Source organism: Elephas maximus, chromosome X (genome assembly GCF_024166365.1).
Source record: "Elephas maximus indicus isolate mEleMax1 chromosome X, mEleMax1 primary haplotype, whole genome shotgun sequence".
NCBI classification, from domain to species: Eukaryota; Metazoa; Chordata; class Mammalia; order Proboscidea; family Elephantidae; genus Elephas; species Elephas maximus.
This window is the reverse complement of record NC_064846.1, coordinates 79,065,507-79,088,044: the sequence shown is the minus strand read 5'-3', so window position 1 is coordinate 79,088,044 and position 22,538 is coordinate 79,065,507. Positions and strand designations below refer to the sequence as shown.

The 22,538-nt window shown below is 35.1% G+C and overlaps 1 protein-coding gene across 3 annotated transcripts in view; it reads right to left on the bottom strand.

Annotated features, from left to right (window-relative positions):
* Positions 1-22,538, bottom strand: part of CHM (CHM Rab escort protein) — a 224,859-nt gene that overhangs the window by 103,228 nt on the left and 99,093 nt on the right. For all 3 annotated transcript variants that reach the window (XM_049873274.1, XM_049873273.1, XM_049873275.1), the window contains exon 8: positions 19,036-19,261. In XM_049873274.1, the coding sequence (XP_049729231.1) occupies positions 19,036-19,261 (226 nt within the window). The remainder of the gene's footprint in view (positions 1-19,035; positions 19,262-22,538) is intronic.

Genomic DNA, 22,538 nt, shown 5'->3' with positions numbered 1-22,538 from the left:
ATATTCATAATAATTAGTATTCTTTACTCTTACAAAAAGGAGCACATAAACATATACAGGTAGTCCCTGACCGAGGATGGCGTTCTGTTCCGATGACTCTGTCCTAAGTCGGTTCTGATGTAAGTTGAATACCTCAATTCAAATTAACAACTGAAGCTTCTTATGGTAGGAAATACTGGATAAGATCACGCTATAGGCCTGGTCTACAAACAAACTTGGCATCGGTGTCACAACAATGAAGTCAGAGTCATAATGGCTGTCAGGTGTGCGTGCAGTTCGACTGTCAAATGTCGTTAGAGTTCAACATTGTCCAACTTTCTATCCACTACAACTCCCAATACCAACACTGACTTGATTGTAAACCAAGGCATGGCCTGCTATACACAGTGTTTTGAACAGTAAATCATAAAACTGAACATCTGCGAGTAACCATCTGAGAATGATAACATCAGCAAATTACGTACTGCAACATTTTATGTAGTACACACTACTAACGACAAGATGTAAAAAATAATAATGGATGTCGTAAGTGCAGTTCATCATAACTCAAATACATCGTAAACTAGGGACTAGCTGAAAACATCAAACTGTTTTCTCTTCCTCAAGTATAAGAAAAAAGTGCTTCGACTTTGATGATTTTGAAATCTCTTCTTCCCGGTCCTCATTGGATCATTGTGATAACACTTAAAAAAAGAGACGGCGCATAATCCTTTTCCATAATTTAATTTCCCCATTATATGGACTCAAGTTTATTATCTCTTGTAACTCTTCCTCTCATGGGAAATTCAAGTTTATATCAAGTTAGTTATAGAAGGATCACAGTTCCTTCCTTTGTCAATAAGCTATGTAAATATTTAAAAAGGCAAAATACACTTGTGACACTAGTAGGAGATAAAAGCTTTAAAATTTTCCAACTTAAACAACAACAAACTTGTTTAAAAAATGACACCATATTGACTGATCTGGAGGAACTGTTTCAGTTTTAATGGATTAGACTATATAAATTAAGGCTGGGATACCATAAATAACAGGATGATCAAAGTAAAGATGATGAACCTTATGGAAACCACTTTAAAACCAAAGTGAATCAAAGTAATTCTGATAAAAAGACTTATCAATGTGTGTATTTTTATGTTCTTCATACCTTCTATACTTTCCACATTCCTTATAATAATTATGTATTATTTTTATAAGCATAAAAAGCAAAATTATTTTCTTTCAGGGGGAAAAAAAGGTCAACTTGTGAGGTATAGCCAGGAACTGAGCAGTAGCAAGTCAGGAAAGAAAATAGCATAAGAGTAAACAAAATAGCATAAAAAAACTGCCAAAAACATACCTCTTCAATTTGCATTATGGAACTAAAAATACATAAATGTCCAGAACCACAGAGGCCTATAGTTCATGTATCTCAGATATTCTTTTTTTTTTTTTTACTAACAAGACATCTAAAATTATGTTTTCTTTTTTCCTTAAAACACAAGAATAACATACATATTGGTTAAGCCAACTTCCCTCTAACAAGATCAATAAAAGCCATTACTCTGAGATAAATTAGAAATCTATTATGAATTTCATGCTTAGTTTAATAATATAGTAGCTCTCAACCTTAGTGTTCTGAGCAGGGACAGAGTACCCAATAAGCAAGGTACACATGGGCTTACCTGTGCTTACTTACTAATCTGTAGTGCACAATTTCACCTATTTTTCACAAAGATGTGGCGAAACCCATGTGAAACTGTGCACTACAGATTAGTAAGTAAATACAAGCAAGCCCATTTGTATCTTGCTTAGTGTAAGCCCATGCATACCTTGCTTACTAGTTAATCTGTCCCTGGCTCTGAGAGACAGTGAGCCTCAAGCTGGTGAGAGAGAAAAAAAAAAAAAAAGGACGGTGTTACAGCGGGTACTATACAGAGCCTACAGCCTCTCTTCTATGGTAGGCCTGTAAAAACTCTGGGTATATCACTGAGAATGGGTCATACATGCAAATGCATCTATCGTGTTTGTTGAAATAGAAAGGGGTTGAGAACTACTGATAGCCTAAAACAAAACAAGAGGATTTCCTGTAACATAGAGTATCTCAAAGTTGACCAAGTACCTTTTCCAGATGTCCCTAAATTACTCAAAGATCCATGAGTCACTACTTACTACTATGCTCTTAAGCTGTGCTGTGTTAGGAATTCTCCTTTTTGCTAGCTTGCTGTTATTTCTGAGAGACAAGCAAGGTATATTTTTCGTGCCATTTCAACGTATAAACTATATGCTCTAAACTGGCATTAAGGAATTAAACTCATGTAAGTATTCAAACTTAGCTTAATATCACAAAGAGGAAACATTCCCACTTAGGGAGAGGCTTTACTCATTGTTCCTTTTGATATCTTTTAGGGGGAACACAATGAATAGAAGCTCAAATTTAATCTGCAAAGTTGACATTAATATTTCTTAATCCCACTAACTACAGATCATGTATAATGGTATTCCTCAAACCTTCCTGAATGCAATGGCCGGGCCAATTTTATTAGTAAAATTCTGCGTCCAAGATCATCTCCATAAAAAATAGCTACATTGAATAGACGGAACATTCAGTATATCCAATTGACTGAGAATATCAGTAAGCATCAGTGTTCACTGAAGCCTTAAAAACACCAGATCCAAAGTTCACATGTTGAAAGAAAACTATCTGCTACCCTAGTAAACAGTCAGAATTAAAGCAATATTTCTATTATTATATAAGTTTTCATAAATTAAAAAAAATTTTTTAAATTATCTATAAAATAGAAACCACACCAGAGATAAGGTGTACAATCTCATTAATATTTAAGAATATTTAAGTTAAAATGTAAAAACAGATGACCACATGCTTCGGATTCAAACTTACCTGTACCACACAGACACTATCTTAATTTCCTGGTCTTAAAGAGGCCATTTCAAGCATTAAAACATTTATGTCCTAAATAGACACTCAGCAATGTTTCTATTTCTACTTTGGAAGCCCAGAGAAAACTAATGCTTATTTACAACTGTGTCTGCTTACGGAAGATGTACATCATAACACGCTATCACATGCAAGAGAGAAGAATGAGGTCTGACCTCATGACAAAAGACAAGCAAGAAAGCTAACTCCAGGAACGGAGGTAGGTACTGTACTAGATTTGAGACAGTAGCAGCTCTGATCTAAGTACATCTGCCCTCTGTTACGGGACAACTACAGGATGGCAATTAAACCCACTAGGCGTTTGAGACCACCCTATCATGCCTAAGAACTTAAATTCATATATTCACAACTTAACCCAGTTTGGAAATTATTTCATTTTATGTAACAATGATTCATATAGTGCTTACTGTGTTCTAGGTACTACTCTAACAACTTTTCAAATACTAATATTTGCAAATATTAATTTCCTTACACCTTATAACTACCTTATGACATATGTACTGTTATTATTCCCTTTTTACAAATGAGGAAACTGAAAAATAGAGAGGTAAACCAATAGGTAAGTGGCAGAGTCAGGATTCAAACTCAGGAAGTCTTGCACCATGTATGTGCTTTAAACCACTACACTATGCTACCTCTCATAAAGTGTAAGTTAAAACACAAAATTAAAATTGAAGTTAATCATTCATTAAATACATTTTATTATTCAAAAGAGATTTAGTTGATTCCCTCTTCAAAAGCACCTAAAGATTAGAGGTCTATGAATACGGGTCTATGATTACAAATCTCCATAAGGAATGAGCTTCCATAAGCAATAAAGGTTGTGGGCTCAAGAAAGAGTATATTTGTATTCTAATAGCATGTAAAAGAGATTTACTTAGGAAAAATAGCCATGGGGAGGATCAAATTTGACTTTTTAAAAACTTCAGATGGGAAAGGAAAAAGTTTGAAAGAGACTGCAATTTATAAATACATGTGCATTTTTATGGAAAACCCTAATTTGTTTGAAATAAATGAAGGCTACCAGTCTAAAAAAAAAATAAAGCCTCAAGTTGCATTACTGAAGAATTATATGGGCAAAACATTGAACAAAGCAGAAAGCATCAAAAGAAGATAGAAGGAATACACAGAGTCATTATACCAAAAAGAATTAGTAGACGTTCAACCATTTCAAGAGGTAGCATATGATCAGGAAGTGATGGTACTGAACGAAGTCCAAGCTCCACTAAAGGCATTAGTGAAAAATAAGGCTCCAAGAATTGACAGAGTACCAGTTGAGATGTTTCAACAAATGGATGCAGCGCTGGAAGTGCTTAGTCATCTATATCAAGAAATTTGGATGACAGCAATCTGGCCAGCCAACTGGAGGAGATTCACATCCATGACTATTCCAAAGAACGGCAATCAAACGGACTACAAAAATTATCGAGCAACACCATTAATATCATATGCTTGCAAAATTTTGTTGAAGGTAATTCAAAAACAACTGCAGCTGTATAAAGACAGGGAACTGCCGGAAGTTCAAGCTGGATTCAGAAGAGGACATGGAATAAAGGATATCATTCTTGATGTCAGATAGATCTTGGCTGAAAGCAGAGAATACCAGAAAGATGTTTACCTGTGTTTTAACCACTACATAAAGGCATTCAACTGTGTGGGCCATAACAAATTATGAATAACATTAAGAAGAATTTGGGAATTCTAAAAAACTTAATTGTGCTCATGCAGAACCTATACATGAATCAAGAAGCAGTCATTCAAACAGAATAAGAGGTAACTGTGTGGCTAAAAACTGGAAAAGATGTGCAGCAGGATGGTATCTTTTCACCTTATTTATTCAATCTGTATGTTGAACAAATAATCCAAGAAACCAGGCTTTATGAAGAAGAACACAGCATCAGGATTGGAGAAAGATTAACAACTTGCGATGATATGCAGATGACATAACCTTGCTTGCTGAAAATTAAGACAACTTGAAGTGCTTACTGTGAAGGCGAAACATACGGCCTTCAATGTGGATTACACCTGAATGTGAAGAAAACAAAAATCGTCACAACTGAACCAATAAACATCATTATAAATGGAAAAAACTGAAGTTCTCAACAACTTCATTCTACTTGGATCAATAATCAATGCCAATGGAAGCAGCAAATCAAGAAATCAAATGATACATTGTATTGGGCAAATGTGCTGCAAACGACCCCTTTAAAGTTTTAAAAAGCAAAGATGTCACTTTGAGATGACTAAGGTGTCCCTGACCCAAGCCATAGTTTTCTTCAATCACCTCACACACATATGAAAGCTGGACAATAAAAAAAGGAAAACAGAAGAACTGATGTATTCCATTTATGATATTGGTGAAAAATACTGAATATACTATGGACCACCAGAAAAAAGAACAAATCAGTCTCAGAAGAAATTCAACCAGAATGTTCCTTAGAAGTGAGGATGTTGAGACTTCATCTTGCTTCCTCTGGACACATCATTAGGAAAGACAAATGCTAGACAAGGACATCGTGTTTGGTAGAGGGTCAGTAAAAACAAGGAAAACACTCAAAGAAATGGACTGACATAATAGCTACAAATATGGACTCAAACATACCAATGATCATGAAGATGGTACAGGACCAGGCACTGTTTTGTTTGGTTATACATAAGGTAACCTTGAGCTCGAGTCGACTCGATGGCAACTAATAATAAAACCAGTCTGATTATTGCATATTATAAAACAGTGCAGGTTTATGACTTTAAATTGTTGCCACATAATATGTTAAATTTCTACAATCATTAAAAAAATAATTGGGTGTTTAGTGCTTCTGTTCCATCTCCTAGTTCACTGTGTAGTGCCTGGGGTCTTAAAAGCTTACAAGCACCATCCAAGGTACAACTGGTCTCTATTTGCTTGGAGCAACAGAGGAAGGAGAGTCAGGAACAGGAGGATAGTGAACATGTGGCTAATTGCCAGCATGAGCAATTGCCTCCTTTGCCATGAGACCACAAGAACTGGATGGTGCTGGGCTATAATTACTGATCATTTTGATCAAAGATTCTATAGAAAAATCCTGACCAAAAAGGGAAAATGTAGAACAGGATTTCAAAGTCTCATGGGCTCCAGACTTTCTGGAGCCACAGAGGCTGGATAAACCCCAAAACTATTCCTCTGAGATAATCTTCAAACTTAAACCAAAAATATCCCCTGAAGTCTCCTTAAAATCAAACAATAGTTTAGCTGAACTAGTAAAGAATGTCTGCCTTGAGTACTGTGCTCTTTCAAGAGCTATCTGTATGGGATTAAACTGACAACTGCAACTCGAAAGATTGGACCGGAAACTCACAGGGCAGTGAGTTTATATTAATGGGGGGAGGAACAACTCAGAAAAGGACGGTGAGAATGGCTGCACAACTCAAAGAATGTAATCAATGTGACTGAATTGTACATGTAGAAACTATTGAATTGGTGTATGTTTTGCTGTGTATATTCTCAACAACGAAATAAAATTTTTTTAAATGGTTGAAATTATTTTGGTAAAAAAAAAGGCTAAATACACCTTCCTGTTTATACAATTCGTTTGGTTAGCAAATTCTGTTTACATACAGAATATAAAGTAAAAACACTGAAATTGGTATGAATTCCAAATTGGTGAGATTAAAATCAGTGAAGTTTTACTATATGAATTTTTTCTATTTACAAAACTTATATTCTATTTCATTACAATAGGCAAGTGAAAATCCATTGCTTAATTTGGGGAGGAGGAGGAGATGAGACATGAAGGGAGAGAGAAATAAGGAGTAGGAATAGCTAAAAGCAACATTAATTATTCTAGCTCCAAGAGAATTCTCTTTTACAAATTATTTCTCTAGTGCATGAAAGAAAAATAAAGTTTCTCCTTACAGTATTTCTTTCCATGTTAATCTCTAATTCAATTTAAAAATTTTAATTATTAAGTACCTACTATGTACCCGGGGGAAACCCTGGTGGCATAGTGTTTAAGAGCTCAGGCTGCTAACCAAAAGGTAGGCAGTTTCAACCCAACCAGTCGCTCCTTGGAAAACCTATGGAGCAGTTCTACTCTGTCCTATAGGGTCACTATGAGTCGGAATCGACTCGATGGCAATTTTTTTAATGTACCCTGGTGGCGCAGTGGTTAAGAACTCTGCTGCTAACCAAAAAGCTGGCAGTTCGAATTTACTATTTATTATCCTATAAGGTTGCTATGTGTCAGAATTGACTTGAGGGCAATAGTTTTTTTTTTTTTAATGTGCCAGCCAAGGAGCCTGGTGGTGCAATGGTTAAGTACTTGGCTGCTAACCTAAAGGTCAGCAGCTTGTACCCACCAGCATGCTCCATGGGAGAAAGATGTGGCAGTCTGCTTCTATAAAGATTTACAGCCTTGGTAATGCTATGGGGCAGTTCTACTCTGTCCTGTAGGGTAGCTATGAGTCAGAATCGACTCGACGGCAACGAGTTTGATTTTTTTTTTAATGTACAATACAAAGGAGTCCCTGGTGGCGCAAATGGTTATACATTCAGTTACTAACTGAAAGGTTGATGGTTCGAATCCACCCAGAGGTAGCCGGTAATCTATGTCCAAAAGATCACAGCCACTGAAAACCTTATGGAGTACAGTTTTACTCTGAAACACAAGGGGTTGCCATGAGTTGACTCCAGGCAACTAGTTTTGATGTTGTGTGCCAGCCGAAGTTGTATTTAGTTAATGTGTATGACCAAAATATACCAAATTCAATAATAAAAAAAAAGTATGGTATTAATAGAAGGCTACATACTAAGTAAGCACTGTAGGATAGAGATGGCCGAATTTGATACAACAAATACATCTGTCATCAGACATAAATTATTAGGTAATTTAATTACACAACTACATTCTAAATACCCAATCTAGTTTATATAAACTGAATATTCCATAGTATATAAATTAATGTTTCAGTGATTATAAACACATTCATTCTAAATACTAAGGCTGTAAAGTCACGCAACTTCTATATAAAAACACTCTACAATTGATGCCGGACAATTTTCAAAGCACTTTCTTGTACATCATCACACTTGAGCCTCAACAGCAGCCTGGGGAGGTAGGAAGGATTAAATTATTACCCTTTCCTTATTTCAATTACAAATAAGAAAACTGAGGCTCTGAGAAATTAAATGACATGTTCAAGTTCACGCAAGTAATTAGGTAACAAAGATGGAATCAGAACCTAATTCTTAGGCTGCTGTTTTTGTAACACTTGGAAAACCTTGTAATTTTCATGAAACGTGACGAGGGATTTTATAAGAGTCTTTGAGCATTCTCTACCAAAGCAGAAGGTAAGCTGATGAAGAAGTAGACATGAACAGCCTCATTACAACTGTACACAATCATATTACTTAGATTAATTTGGAACAAAAACAGGGAAATAGAGAACACGTGAAAACCCAGTTCTTCCTCACAGATTTTTACTTTTTTTAGAAGAAAGAAATGACAATCTTCAATATACCTTGAAAATAAACACACTGCACATATTATTCCTATTACACCTACACAATGGTATTTTGGTCCCAAAGAGATGGGTCAAGATTTGATCCTTAGAAACTTTGTGTCTGTGCAATAATAATACAGTGTCACATTTCATTTTAATAAAATTAATTTTTTAGGCTCCAAACACTGGCCTTAATTCAAATATCAGCCTTGCACTTGAAGAAGATACCTGTCATGTTAATACAAATTATTAAAATTATTTTAAGACCTGGAATAGTATACGTATCTAATATGAGGAGAAAACTAGATGGGTTGAGTTTTCATACTTATGTATGAGGCTAATCTAGTTATCTGAATTAGTTAGCACTGAAGGGAGCTATTACTCAAATAGTAATTCAAACTGTGTCATTTGTGAAGCCAATGTAATTCTAATACACAGTAAGTCCCCAGGTTATGAATGTCCGACTTACCGGACAAGTACTTGTCCCTTTAATGTTATAGAAATTTGCCCTCTTTTTGAAACGACTGAACCAACCCCTACTGGCAACAAATTCTTCATTACAATCACCTTCACTTGCTGCACATGCACCTTTTAAATCACCGAAAAGGCTTCCAGCGTTTCCTTGCACTAAAGTAAAACTTAATAAGAACTATGTGCACCTGTTCCAACTTACCTATAAAGTCTTAAAGACACACTCAGGAATTGATCTCATTCGTAACCTGGGAACTGCCTGTATTCCCAAAAGTGATAATAATTGCTCCAGTACCATACACTTCGATATAATGTAAGTTTTAATAAAAGGTTATCCCCTAATTAAAAGTTTTTTTTTTTCTTCTCCCTGTCAAAGCCTGAGGAATAATGCAGGCAAGGACACAAAAGCATTCCATTGCTTTATTAACGACAATGCTCACTGATCTGTGAATAACCTGGAAAAAAATGAAGATTATTGAGTTACTTTACCAATCTATCCATCCATCACCAGGAAACAGGTTTCAAAATGATGGATTATCTCACCACCCTGCTATTTATGCCATGCAAGATTCCCTCCTCAAGGGAAAAACAAACAAATGATCATACAAACATAATCATGCTTACCCTCTATGCTTTATGTATCATCTTTATGCCAATATAAATATTAATTAGAGGGAAAACAGTTTTTAAAATCATTTACAAATGAGTCATAAAATTAGGTATGTGCTGTGCTTATTTTACCCTCCAGAATTCTACAGCTTATAAAAATTCTATTCAAATAGTGGGCACAAACTTTTGGCTAATCTACTCTGTACTGCTCTTCAATTTAATAAAGACAGTTCTCAATTGAGACAGAACAACTCAATGGTTCCTAGCCTTTTTTAAGAGGCAAGGGGAATTCACAGACTTTTTTGAGATACTGATAGAAACTATAAACCCCCTTCCCAGAAAAGTGTAGCTATGCACATTATACACACACAATTTGGCATGGAATTTCAGGGTATTCACCCCCTAAATTCCTGAAACTAAGGTAACGGATTCCAGGCACTGGATGCCAGGTTAAGAATCACTGAATTTAGAGAACTCCTTCCAATGCTGTTCATTTTAAGCTGAGACAGGTATTTTTCAAATGATAACTTTAAGTTTGCTTATACCATAATCGAGGAAGGCCAAACGCAAGAGAATTAGGCAGAGTGGATGCTTTAAAATTGGAAATATGACAAAAAAAAATACAACAAATAACATGGATGCCTCTTCACAAACTGTCACTTTAACTTAATTCTTTTTTTCTTGTTGATGAAAAGTGAACCCACTAACACAATTCCCTGGTTGCTTCCTCTGCAGCAGTGTTCCCTACACCAGCAGCATCAGCAACAGCTGGGAACTGGTTAGAAGTGGAAATGGAAATTCTTGTGGCCCACCTTAGATCTATAATCTAAAACTCTCGCGGTGGTACCCCACAATCTGTATGTCAACAAGCCTTCCAAGGGATTCTGATGAACATGAAAGCTTGAGAAACACTGCTCTACAGTTTAACACACAATTTTTGCTGTAATACATAGTCAACTTGCTATTCATTCATTTATCCATCAAATACTTAGTGAATGACTTATACCAGGCATTGTATTGAGGCATTCATATATAATCTCCTAAAATCAGGGTTTTAAAAAAATTATTATTATATTTTGTGGCAACTCTGGGAAAATAAATCTTTTGATTTTATTATGGGTAAAAGACCATTCAACTGATTGAACAGGGTCAGGAAACTTGCCACTTGTTTTTGTAAATAAACTTTTGTTGAACATAGCCATATCCATTCTTTTACATATCATTTACGGCTGCTTTTGAGCTACAACTGCAGGGTTGAATGGTTTTGACAGAGACCACATAACCTGTAAAGTCTAAACTATTTACTATCTGATCCTTTATAGAAAGAGTTTGCTGATTCCTGGTTTAGAACCCTAAATCTGGCTCAGTCCCTCACTCTGCATTATGCTAGCCTTGGTGGCATTCTGTAACAACAGCAGTAACAATAATAATCATAATAATGACAGTAACAACAACAATAATAGTAGTAACAGCTAACATGGATGTAGTACTTACTAAGGCAGGCACCATTTTAAACACTTTCCATATACTGACTCGTTTTAATCCTCACAACCTATGAAACCAAAAACCAAACCCATTTCTATCGAGTCATTCTGCCTCCTAGCGACCTTACGGTTTCCAAGGAGTGGCTGGTGGATTCAAACCGCCAACTTTCTGGTTAGCAGCCATAGCTCTTAATCACTACGCCACCAGGGTTTCCACAACCTATGAAGTAGGTACTATTACTATCCCCATTAAAAATGAGGAAACTAGAGCACACAGAGTTTAAACTAATTGCCCAAGAATAAACAATTAGTAAATGACAGAACCAGGATTTGACCACAGAGGTCTCACTCCAAAATGTACTTTTACTTGCTATACTAACTGCTTCTCCCCCACAGCATTGTGGCAAAGATATCTGCTTGTATCTTATCTGAAGAGATGCCTGTAAATTACAGGCCCAACAGCAACATTTTCCAGATTTTCCCTGTCTTCCCCAATTTTTAGATACCAGAAGCAAGCACCCTTGCTATTCACTCTTTAGGACTTCTTTTTACATGATCTTAATGGATGGTTATCTTAGTAAAAAAAATAGATTTTTTTAAAAGGAAAATTTACAGCGAGGGTTCTCAACTTCTTTTTTTTGTTTTGTTTTTTTGGGTCAGGGATGCTTATGGAAATCTGATAAAACTATGGACTCTTTTCATAGATACACATGTAACATTTTGTATATAATTTCCAAGGACCTATGGATCTCAGACTAAGAACCTTCCACGTATCTCAATGCAGCTCTCCTCAGCTGCTGTTTCAAAACAATAGTGTGTAGTGATCTACTAGGAAAGTATTTCTTAGTTCTATGATTTATGCACTCGATGTTCAATTAATATGCTTTTTTTGAATTCACTTTGGCAATTTTTAAAAATGTAATTTCAAATAATTAGGCTTGATTCAGTAATCTAGCTTCACACATACATACCATACACACACACACACATCTGTAGAGGTCAAATCTACTGATTAGAAATACGAACAGCTTCTGCACCTACATTTAGGTGTATCTTGTGGTTCTATCTATGACACTGTGTTTGGGACGAAACCAATGGGGTTGGGGACATGAAACAGATCGATCCTAACTAGTCTTCAAAAGGTCTAAAACCTAACCACTACTGGGCTCATGAGCATTAGTGCTTATCAAACACACACATATAAGCTGTAGTGAGGGGGAGGATCAATTTGCTCATGGTCTGTTCTTTTTACCCTTATCTATTAGGCAAAATGCGGCAAGTTTAAAATATTTCTTTACTCATCTGAACAGGTGTTCTCTATTGGGCACAGAATCAGAATACGTTTCTAGAACACTATAAAAACAGCCTTTATTCTCTCCTTAGCCCTGTTTTTTTTTTTTTTTTGGAAAGTTAATATTTAAAGTGAAAAACTAAATCACAGCAAATTATAAGTTTTTAAAAGCTGACAAATGTAACAAAATCCAGAAAAATGTAATATTAACTAATTTCATAACCAATTATCTCCCTTTATTAATGATTTCCTTTCCCTTTTTTCCCTTAATTTTTTCAGAGAAAATTATTTGAAAATTGTATGATATGTGAAGCATAAAGAATGCATATCACGAACCTGGTTTCTAGCTCCAGCCTCTTTTTACCTTACTGTCCTCATTTTTAAAATTAGACAATCAGTCAAAACAATAACACTAATTTTTTGTGGTATATTACTACAAGAATAGTAGAGAGATTTTACAAGAAAGGAGATTAAGGGTATCCATAACGTCACTCCCACTCATTGGGGTGGAGGGACAAGAGCACTGGAGACAGGTACTAATAAGCCATCTCAAGTTTGTTCTTCCTGACTTCACATGCAAATGAATATATAAACTCTTAAATTTTTCAAATGGTATAATCTTTGGTCAATTTTATGACTTCTGGTTTTCCAATAGGTTGATCCAAGCTAACAAAGGCTTCGTAGGTTTCTCAAAATTCCCTGAAGACAAAAAGTTGGTTATTATGGAGCAAAATAAGTAGTCTGAGATATCCAAATGGAACTGTAAAACATTTAGTAAAATCTATTGACCTTCTGATCCTGAACTTTGGACTAAAGAAGCAGGTTTTATAAAGGAGAGGAAAAAGACAAAACAGTACAAAATGCTTTAAAGACCATATTAAAAACCAAATTCTGTGGTTACGACAAAAATCATAGTAGCATCTATGCGGCCCATATTGGACATCGTTCTTTCTGTTATTACTGAATAAGTACATCCATAGGAGATTCCCATTCTAGTCCCTCCATGCTGCTTCTATAATCTTGGGCAAACTACTTAACGATGCATATATCCATTTACATACTTTAGACTGTTGTCTTCCCTCATTCTTTCTTTTCAAAAGCTGTAAGTTAGAGATCAGCTTCCTGAGGTAGATCTCATAACCATTCAATTTTCCACTACAATACTCAGGAAAATTTCATTTACGTATGAACACCTGGTATAAAGAATTTGATGGTGGTAATTTATATGAGTCATATCTACATGCTAAAAGTAAAACATATTCACCCTTTATCGACATCAAATGAAAAAAAAATCCTACTACATTAAATGAAAAAAAAAAAAAAAAGAGAGAAAGAATAGGTCTAGGCCACCAAAGAATGAAAGCCTGAACTGCCTAGTAACCTATCGGTTAAATGCCCTCTTTTTACAAAAACCAAGTAACAAACTCTGGGCGGTCTAGGTCTACTGACAGAAAAATGTAAAGCTTGCTTCCTCCTACTGGTACTGCTCCATTTCATAGGTTATGAAAACATGATACAGTATATAAAACCTATTCTGAACTAGAAAGTAGTTCTAAAGGCCTATGTGACCAACATTACAGATAACAGAAATAAATTGGTCAATTAGGGCTTAAAAGGACTTCTGTTTGGAAGATATGTTGTAAGAATTTTAAAATCTATATACTGTATATAGATTCTGCCCAGCGTTGCCAGAAAAAATATTAACCAACTAATATACAGTGGGGAAAATTCTTTGGCTTCTAGACTAGAAAAATATATTAGGTTTCAATGACTTTACTTCCAATATGGTCCAATTTATGTATCCTGACTTATTAATAGGTACTAGGTAGTACAATAAATAAGCTTCATTTTTTTTGCTAAAAAAAAAAATCTACCTATTTAAATTGATAAAAGCCTCAAGGGGCGATTATTCATGAAAGTTATCTCTTGCAGTTAAAATGTTATACTGTTTATGAAGAATTCATTTAGAATGCAAGGAGATGACTTACAAACGTCTTTGAATCTTTCACATAAATATGCATGCATGCCATTTATAACAGTAGCCTTGATGAGAACACACTGTAACTGGCTGTTAGAAATGCTTAAGAGGCCTATATTAAAACAGAATATAGAATGGTGGTTAGAAATCACATAACAGGTGACACCTTATTCTGATAACCTGGTGATAAAAAGTGCAGGCTATTTTTTATGATGTATAGATGGTAGTAGTGTTACTACTTTAGGATATAAACAGAACAATATTTATGTGAAATTATAAAACATTATGCAGGGAATCAGATATGAAATTAAAAGTTAATACCCCCAGGCTAAGTAAATGCATTTTTATTATAATTCTCACATAGACTCACATACACAAGATGTAGAAAGAACTCAGCATTATCTTAATTCATGAAAAACCACCTAAAAGTTTAATATACTACTTCAACCACAACAGAAAAAGTTTGTGTTGTTGCTGTTTTTACTATATACACATTTAATTACATCGTTCCTTGAAAGTACACTTCAAATTGGAGACAGTAAAATATAATTTTTGTAACAAAACTTAAATTTGAACCATATGCACAATATTGTGATAGGCTCTGCAGAGGATAAAAAGATGTGGATGACCTGATAAACTCTCTACCTTAAGGAAGTTACAACCATCTCTGGGGAAAAATGTTTTGTCTAGGATTCAATAGATTTTCATTCTGAAATTTTATATCCATACTTGACAATAATTAAATAAATACATGAAACATTTAAATGTCCTTCCCTTAAAAACAACAAATAAACAAAAAAATATATATATATATATACACATAATTACAAAATGAATGAACAGGAAAGGAAATACAAGGATAGGAACTTATTGTGAAAATAGGGATGATGTTAAATATTAAATAGTCCATTTTCATAAAGTGCTAATGAGGAAGACTAATAAGTGAGGTTCTACTCAGTTCCTAGTGATTGGTTCATTCTTTCCCTATTCCTTATCCTAAAGCTCTATAAGAGTGAGTAGCAAGTAACAGGAGACCCTGGTGGTGTAGTGATTAAGAGTTTGGCTGCTAACCAAAACGTCAGCAGTTCAAATGCACCGGGCACTCCTTGGAAACCCTATGGGGCAGTTGTACTCTGCCCTACAGGGTCATTATGAGTTGGAATCGATTCAATGGCAATGGGCTTGTTTTTTTTTTTTTTTTTTTTAGCAAGTAACAACATGAGAGAAAATACTGTGGCTTCTTTTGAATCAGGATGCCACAGGAAGAGGGAAAGAGTGAGTAATAAAATCACAGAACCTCCCTCTTAGTTTCACATTGATAGGATGATCTCTGGTCCTGGAGGATCAGACACTCTCTGTTCATCCCTACTTTGACCAGTAATTGGAGTAGAAGAGCCTGTCTGGAAATTTGAAGATCTATCATACTCAGAGATAAGTTACTTTCAGAAACAAATTTATAACAGTATCACCTCCACTCATAAAATCACATATTTAAGAAATATAAATTTGAGAATAACTATTTCCAATGGTATATTGGACTAGATTCTGTGAAGGTACCTCCTGCTACTACTAAAAAACTAGATCTTGCATTAAACATAATTCTTATTGACTGAAGGAAGAGAAATGTCCAAGGGGAAACAATGCTCCAACACACACACACACACACACACACACACACAACAAACTGTGAGATGAAATTAAAGCTTCAAGCAGTAAACACTGCAATAAAGAAACCAAGCTGTGAATACTGCAATAAGGAGACTAAGCCTTGTGCCAGTATCACAATGTGGGAGCTGTATCTAGGACCCCATTATTAAGTAAGGATTCCTTGAAGGGAGCTAAAATGGTCTCATATCTGTAGTATCTAGCTGAAGCAAACCAAAAATTCCTGACGAAAAGCACCCCTAATTTGTGTCCCAAGATTTTCATAGATTAAAATCAATGTAAGCTTTCAAAGGATTACACAAAGAAATAACCCATGAGCATGAATCAGCAGAAACAACACATGGCAGATTTAGACCATTACGAATTTTAAATATTAGATAAATACAAAGAAAACAACACCTGGATTCACTGTAGTAAAAATGCAGAACACTAACGACAAACTAAAAAGCAGTATGAGGGGAGGGGAAAATCACTTAAAAAGAGCTGACGATGTGGCTGAAATCAAACTTTTCAACAGCAACAGTAAATGCCAGAAAACAGTAGAATAAAATTTTAAAGTACTGAGAGAAAGGAATTGTCAGCCTAGAATTATGTACCTACCAAACCTTCACTCAAGAAACAAAGGTGGAATCCCCTACTCACAACAAGAAAAAAGTGAACATGCTGAAAACAACTCTTCTTAGATCCATCAGAGAATTAAGGTCACAGGGCAAGCTGCTGCCCTGAAAACTGGAGGGGAAAAAAAAAAAGGGCAAAAAAGCTATTTTCATATATGCACAAACTACAATGCAGTTTCTGCCAACAGACAGGTCTATATTCCAGGAACTTTTAAAATAATATATTTGAGAAAGAAGAACACTAAATATAGACTCAGAAAAGTTGAAAATTAAAAGGATGGAAAAGTATATAACAAGCAAATGTTAAAAAGGTACAGAATATATATGAATATCAGACAAAGTAGATTTAAGAAAAAAAGGATTATTAGGGATGGAGAAGGTCAGCAGATAACGGTAAAATATTAAACTTGTCAGAAAGATTAAAAAATTCTAAATTTCTGTGATCTTAATAAATTGCCTCAAAAAATACAAAGTAAAAACTGATAGAATTATAGGGAGAAACTGACAAATCCAACATCATAATGGGAGTTTTCAAAACATGCTTCTCTACTATTGATAGATCAAAGAAATAAAACTCAACAAAAGTTTGAAAATTATAATTTGAACTTGGATTTACTGGACTTCAACAATTAGAGAACCCTGTACCCAACAGCCAGATAAACAGATTCTTATTGAGCACACATGGAAAATTTACAAAAATTGATGATATACTAGGCCGTAAAGTATATGTCAACAAAGTTCAAAGAATCAGTACCGTAAAACTTTTTTTTAACCACAATGCAATTTAACTAGATGTTAGCAGAAGAATCAACCAAATTAGCTATTTAAAAATACTTCATAATAACTCATGGGTCGATGAAGAAATCATAATGGAAATTAAAATACTTAAGAGTGAAAAGATAATGAAAATACTACATAATAAAATGTGTACGATGCAGAGCAACAGTTAGAACTTTTTAAACTTAAATGCTTAAATCAGAAAACAAGAAACGATGAATAGGAAACTCATTGAGTTTCAGCCTAAGAATTGGTGAGGGTGAGGGGCAGGGGATGAGCTGGGTAAGACAGCAAGAAGCAAAATAAAGGAGATGATAAACACCAAAAATTAATGAACTAAGACACAAAAATATAATAAAGAGTATCAAAACCCTCAAAAGTTCATTCTTTGAAAACATAATAGAAAAGTTGTATAATTTGCCCAAGGTTAAATGGCTAGTAAATGTTAAAACCAGGATTTTAATCCAGTTAGTCCAGCTCTATAGTCCATGTAACTACTATTCTATAAAAAAAAAAAAAAAAGCTAATTACAAAAATAAAAGATTGCTCAATTTCACTGTGGTGGTGCAGTGGTTAAGAGGTCAGGCTGCTAACTAAAAGGTCAGCAGTTTGAATCCATCAGTTGCTCCCTGGAAACCAAACCAAACTTGTTTCCATTGAGTCGATCCCAACTCATAGTGACCCTATGGAAACCCTATGGGGCAGTTCTACTCTGTCCCATAGGATCACTATGAGTCTGAATAGACTTGATGACAACGGGTTTGTTCTTTTTCTGGTAATCTTAATAACCTCCATGTATCATAAATACCATGAGACAAGTAAAGAGATAAGCCACAAAACAGGAAAAGATATATGTAACACATAAAACTGAGAAAAGATAAGTATTCAGAATATATATTAAAAAAACTCTACCAATCAGTAAGAAAAAGATAATAACCCAATAGACAAATGTGCAAATGACATGAACAGATGTTTTCTAGAAGAGAAAACATGAATGACTACTAAACATACACGAAGACGTTCAATCTCAAAAATAACCAGGGAAATAAAAATATAATGAGATAATATTTTATGTGAGTAAGACTGATGAAAGAATACCAAATGCTGGCACAGATGTAGAGCTATGGGGACCCTATAGCTATATAATTTTTTTAACAAAGCTTATACTGCTGTGGGATGTAAACTGATATAAACCTCTGGAGAAACAACTGGGTACTATCTTACAAAGTTGCTGAACATCCATATCCTCCATCACTCTGAAATTCCACTCCTAAAAATATATATCCTAGAGAAACTCTTGAACATGTATATTTTGAAACATGCACAAGGATGCTCACAAGAGCAAAAAGCTGAAAACATTCTAAGTGACCATCAACAGAAAAATGGGAAAATAAACTGGTATATCTGTAATGAAATACTATCTATCAATGAAAATAAATAAGCTACAATTATAAACAAACATGGCTCTTTGAAATGCAATACTGAATGAAAAAGGAATTTACAGTGTTACTCTATTTTTACAAAGCTCAAAGACAGACAAAACAATGTATCATTTAGGTAAGAAGTCAGGCAGGCAGGCAGGCAGATAAAAAGATAGATTATAAAAAAGTAGAACAAGCATATGTTTCATATACTAAATCTTGACTAGGTCTCATTTGTTACTTTCTAATTTTCACCTCTTATTCAAGTATTACCTTTAGAAGAGACAAGAGAACCAATGCCAAACTTACCTGCAGAAACACTGAGGAAGTTCTCCTTGGCCATATAAAGGAAACAAAAATGGAGTGTTGCCATATCGCCCAAGACAACGAAGGAAGTTTTTGGTAGCTTTGAGACCATCTATGGTAGTGCTGGTTGCCTCTGATGTCATTGCAATTGAATGCAGGACAAAATACTGGAGGTTGGGGGTTAATTTTTGAGTTTTTAAATATTCAGAAAATGTCATCTCCTCATAAGCTATGAAAAGAATGAAAATGTATCAATCAAAACCAGAATTAAACTTTTATTTAAAACTACACCACAAAAAATGAGATAAAGTCTGTTTAAATCACCTTCACAAAGGATATGAGTCATAATATTACTTTTGGCAAGAGACTTGATTGTGATATCGAACAAAAACTATAAACAATCTCACTTATCCTACTTCAATGATTTTAAGCTTTAAATGATGGATCTTTGTTAACTATTTTACTAAAAAAAATAGAAAAGCATTAAATAACACGCTGGGTTTCCATGATTGGCAATAATCTCACTTTATCATCAAAACTGTATAACAATATCAATAATTGCATTTGAGTATTAAATAATTATGACAAAAGAGGAATTTCGTGGTGAAAATAATGGTCGAGTAAGACTTGATATTTAAATATATATATTACTAAAACTAAGAATAATGGCTATGAGTAAAAAGTAATGAAACTAATTTCTTTGTAGCTAGTAGAATCAGTCTTAACATTAGCGACCCCCTAGAAATTATTCCTTTAAATTTAGAAGAGGAAAAAAAACATAACTGGACTATTAGTAACAGTAAATAAAATTCCATGACAAAAGACAAAAGCTTTATGAAAATAATGTATATAAATGAATAATAATTATAAAAATTACTGAGAGAATTTAAGTTTATACAGCTACTTGGAGAATAATTTGACACTATTTAGTGGACTTGAGGAAACCCTGGTGGTGTAGTGGTTAAGTGCTATGGCTGCTAACCAAGAGGTCGGCAGTTCGAATCCACCAAGCACTCCTTGGAAACTCTATGGGGCAGTTCTACTCTGTCCTATAGGGTTGCTATGAGTCGGAATCGACTATGGCAATGGGTTTGGTTTGGTTTCAGTGGACTCGAAGGAGACTCCTTGGGGGCACAAGCAGTTAAGCGCTAAATCTATTAGCCAAAAGGCTAGAGACTGGAACCCACCCAGAGGCGCCTGAAAAGACAAGCTGGCAATCTGCTTCTGAAAGGCCATAGCCTTGAAAACCTTATGCAGCAATTCTACTCTGCACATATGGAGTCACCATGAGTTGGAATCAACTCGATGGTAACTTTAAGTGCAAGAAATGGATTGTTATTATTCCATCTAGTTAAAAATACTGCTGCAATTCTCATTATAACTTTATAAATTGTCAATAGTATATACTGATTTTGTATAACTTTTCAAGCCCAATACACTTAAAGTGTATAACTCTGATACTAAAGTAGTATATTCAATTTTCAAAAAACTGTGAAGTAATTGGCCCCATATTGCACAGTGAGATGAATCAAAGTTAAGACTAGACACAATCCCTCTTCTAACCCAGTGATTTTTTTTCCAGTATACCATCTAGCCTCTTTTATTTTTTATTAGCAAAATGAATAGTTCAAGATTCCAAGCCAAAGTAACCATGGAAAGATGAAGAAACATGTATTTTTTTTTAATTATGGGGAAGAAAAACTAATAGAATGATGAAAAGGGGAGTATTGCCTATGAAGAAGCAGTTCACAGTAGTATTTAACTGGCAAGAATAAAAATTAACATCTAGCACAGCATTTGACGAAGTAAAAGAGCTGAACAGAAGATTTCAAAGGGCAGCTCAAGGAGACAAAGTAAAGTATTAGGATGACATGTGCAAAGAGGTGAAGACAGAAAACCAAAAGGAAACAGCATGCTCAGCATTTCTCAGCTGAAAGATCTGAAGGAAAAAGTCAAGCCTCGAGTTGCAATACTGAAGGATTCTAAAAGGAAAATATTAAACGACACAGGAAGCATCAAAAGAAGATGGAAGGAATACACAGAGTCACTGTACCAAAAAGAACAAGAACTGGCTGACATTCAGCCATTTCAGGACGTAACACATGATCAGGAACCAATGGTACTGAAGGAAGAAGTCCAAGGTGCACTGAAGGCACCGGCAAAAAACAAGGCTCCGGAAATTGATGGAATACCCACTGAGATGTTTCAACAAATGGATGAAGCACTGGAAGTGCTCACTCATCTATGCCAAGAAATTTGGAAGACAGCTACCTGGCCAACTGACAGGAAAAGATCGATGTTTATGCCTATTCCCAAGAAAGGTGATCCAACCGAATGCGGAAAAATTGAACAATATTATTATCACATGCAAGCAAAATTTTGCTGAAGATTATTCAAAAGCAGCTGCAGCAGTATATCAACAGGGAACTGCCAGAAATTTAGGCCGGATTTAGAAGAGGATGTAAAACCAAGGATATCACTGCTGATGTCAGATGGGTCCTGGCTGAAAGCAGAAAATACCAGAAAGATGTTTTTCTGTGTTTTATTGAGTATGCAAAGGCATTCAACTGTGTGGATCATAACAAATTATGGATAACATTGCAAAGAATGGGAATTTCAGAACACTTAATTGTGCCCATGAGGAACCTTTACATAGATCAATAGGCAGTTGTTCGGACAGAACAAGGGGATACTGTGTGATTTAAAGTCAGGAAAGGTATACGTCAGGGTTGTATCCTTTCACCATACCTATTCAATCTGTATGTTGAGCAAAGAATCCAAGAAGCTGGACTATATGAAGAAGAACGGGGCATCAGGATTGGAGGAAGACTCATTAACAACCTGCGTTATGCAGATGACACAACCTTGCTTGTTGAAAGTAAAGAGGACTTGAAGCACTTACTAATGAAGATCAAAGACCACAGCCTTCAGTATGGATTACACCTCAACATAAAAAAAAACGTAAATCCTCACAATGGGACTAATAAGCAACATCATGGAGAAAAGATTGAAGTTGTCAAGGATTTCATTTTACTTGGATCCACAATCAACACCCATGGAAGCAGCAGTCAAGAAATCAAGGGATGCATTGCCTTGGGCAAATTGGCTGCAAGAGATCTCTTTAAAGTGTTAAAAAGCAAAGATGTCACCTTGAGGACTAAGGTGCGCCTGACCCAAGCCATGGTGTTTTCAATCACTCTATATGCATGTGAAAGCTGGACAGTGAATAAGGAAGACCAAAGAATTGATGCCTTTGAATTGTGGCATTGGAGAAGAATGTTGAATATACCATGGACTGCCAAAAGAACAAACAAACCTGTCTTGGAAGAAGTACAAGCAGAATGCTCCTTGGAAACAAGGATGGCAAGACTGCATCTCACATATTTTGGACATGCTGTCAGGAGGGATCAGTCCTTGGACAAGAACATCATGCCTGGTAAAGTAGATGGTCAGCGAAAAAGAGGAAGACCCTCAACGAGATAGATTGACAGTGGCTGCAACAATGG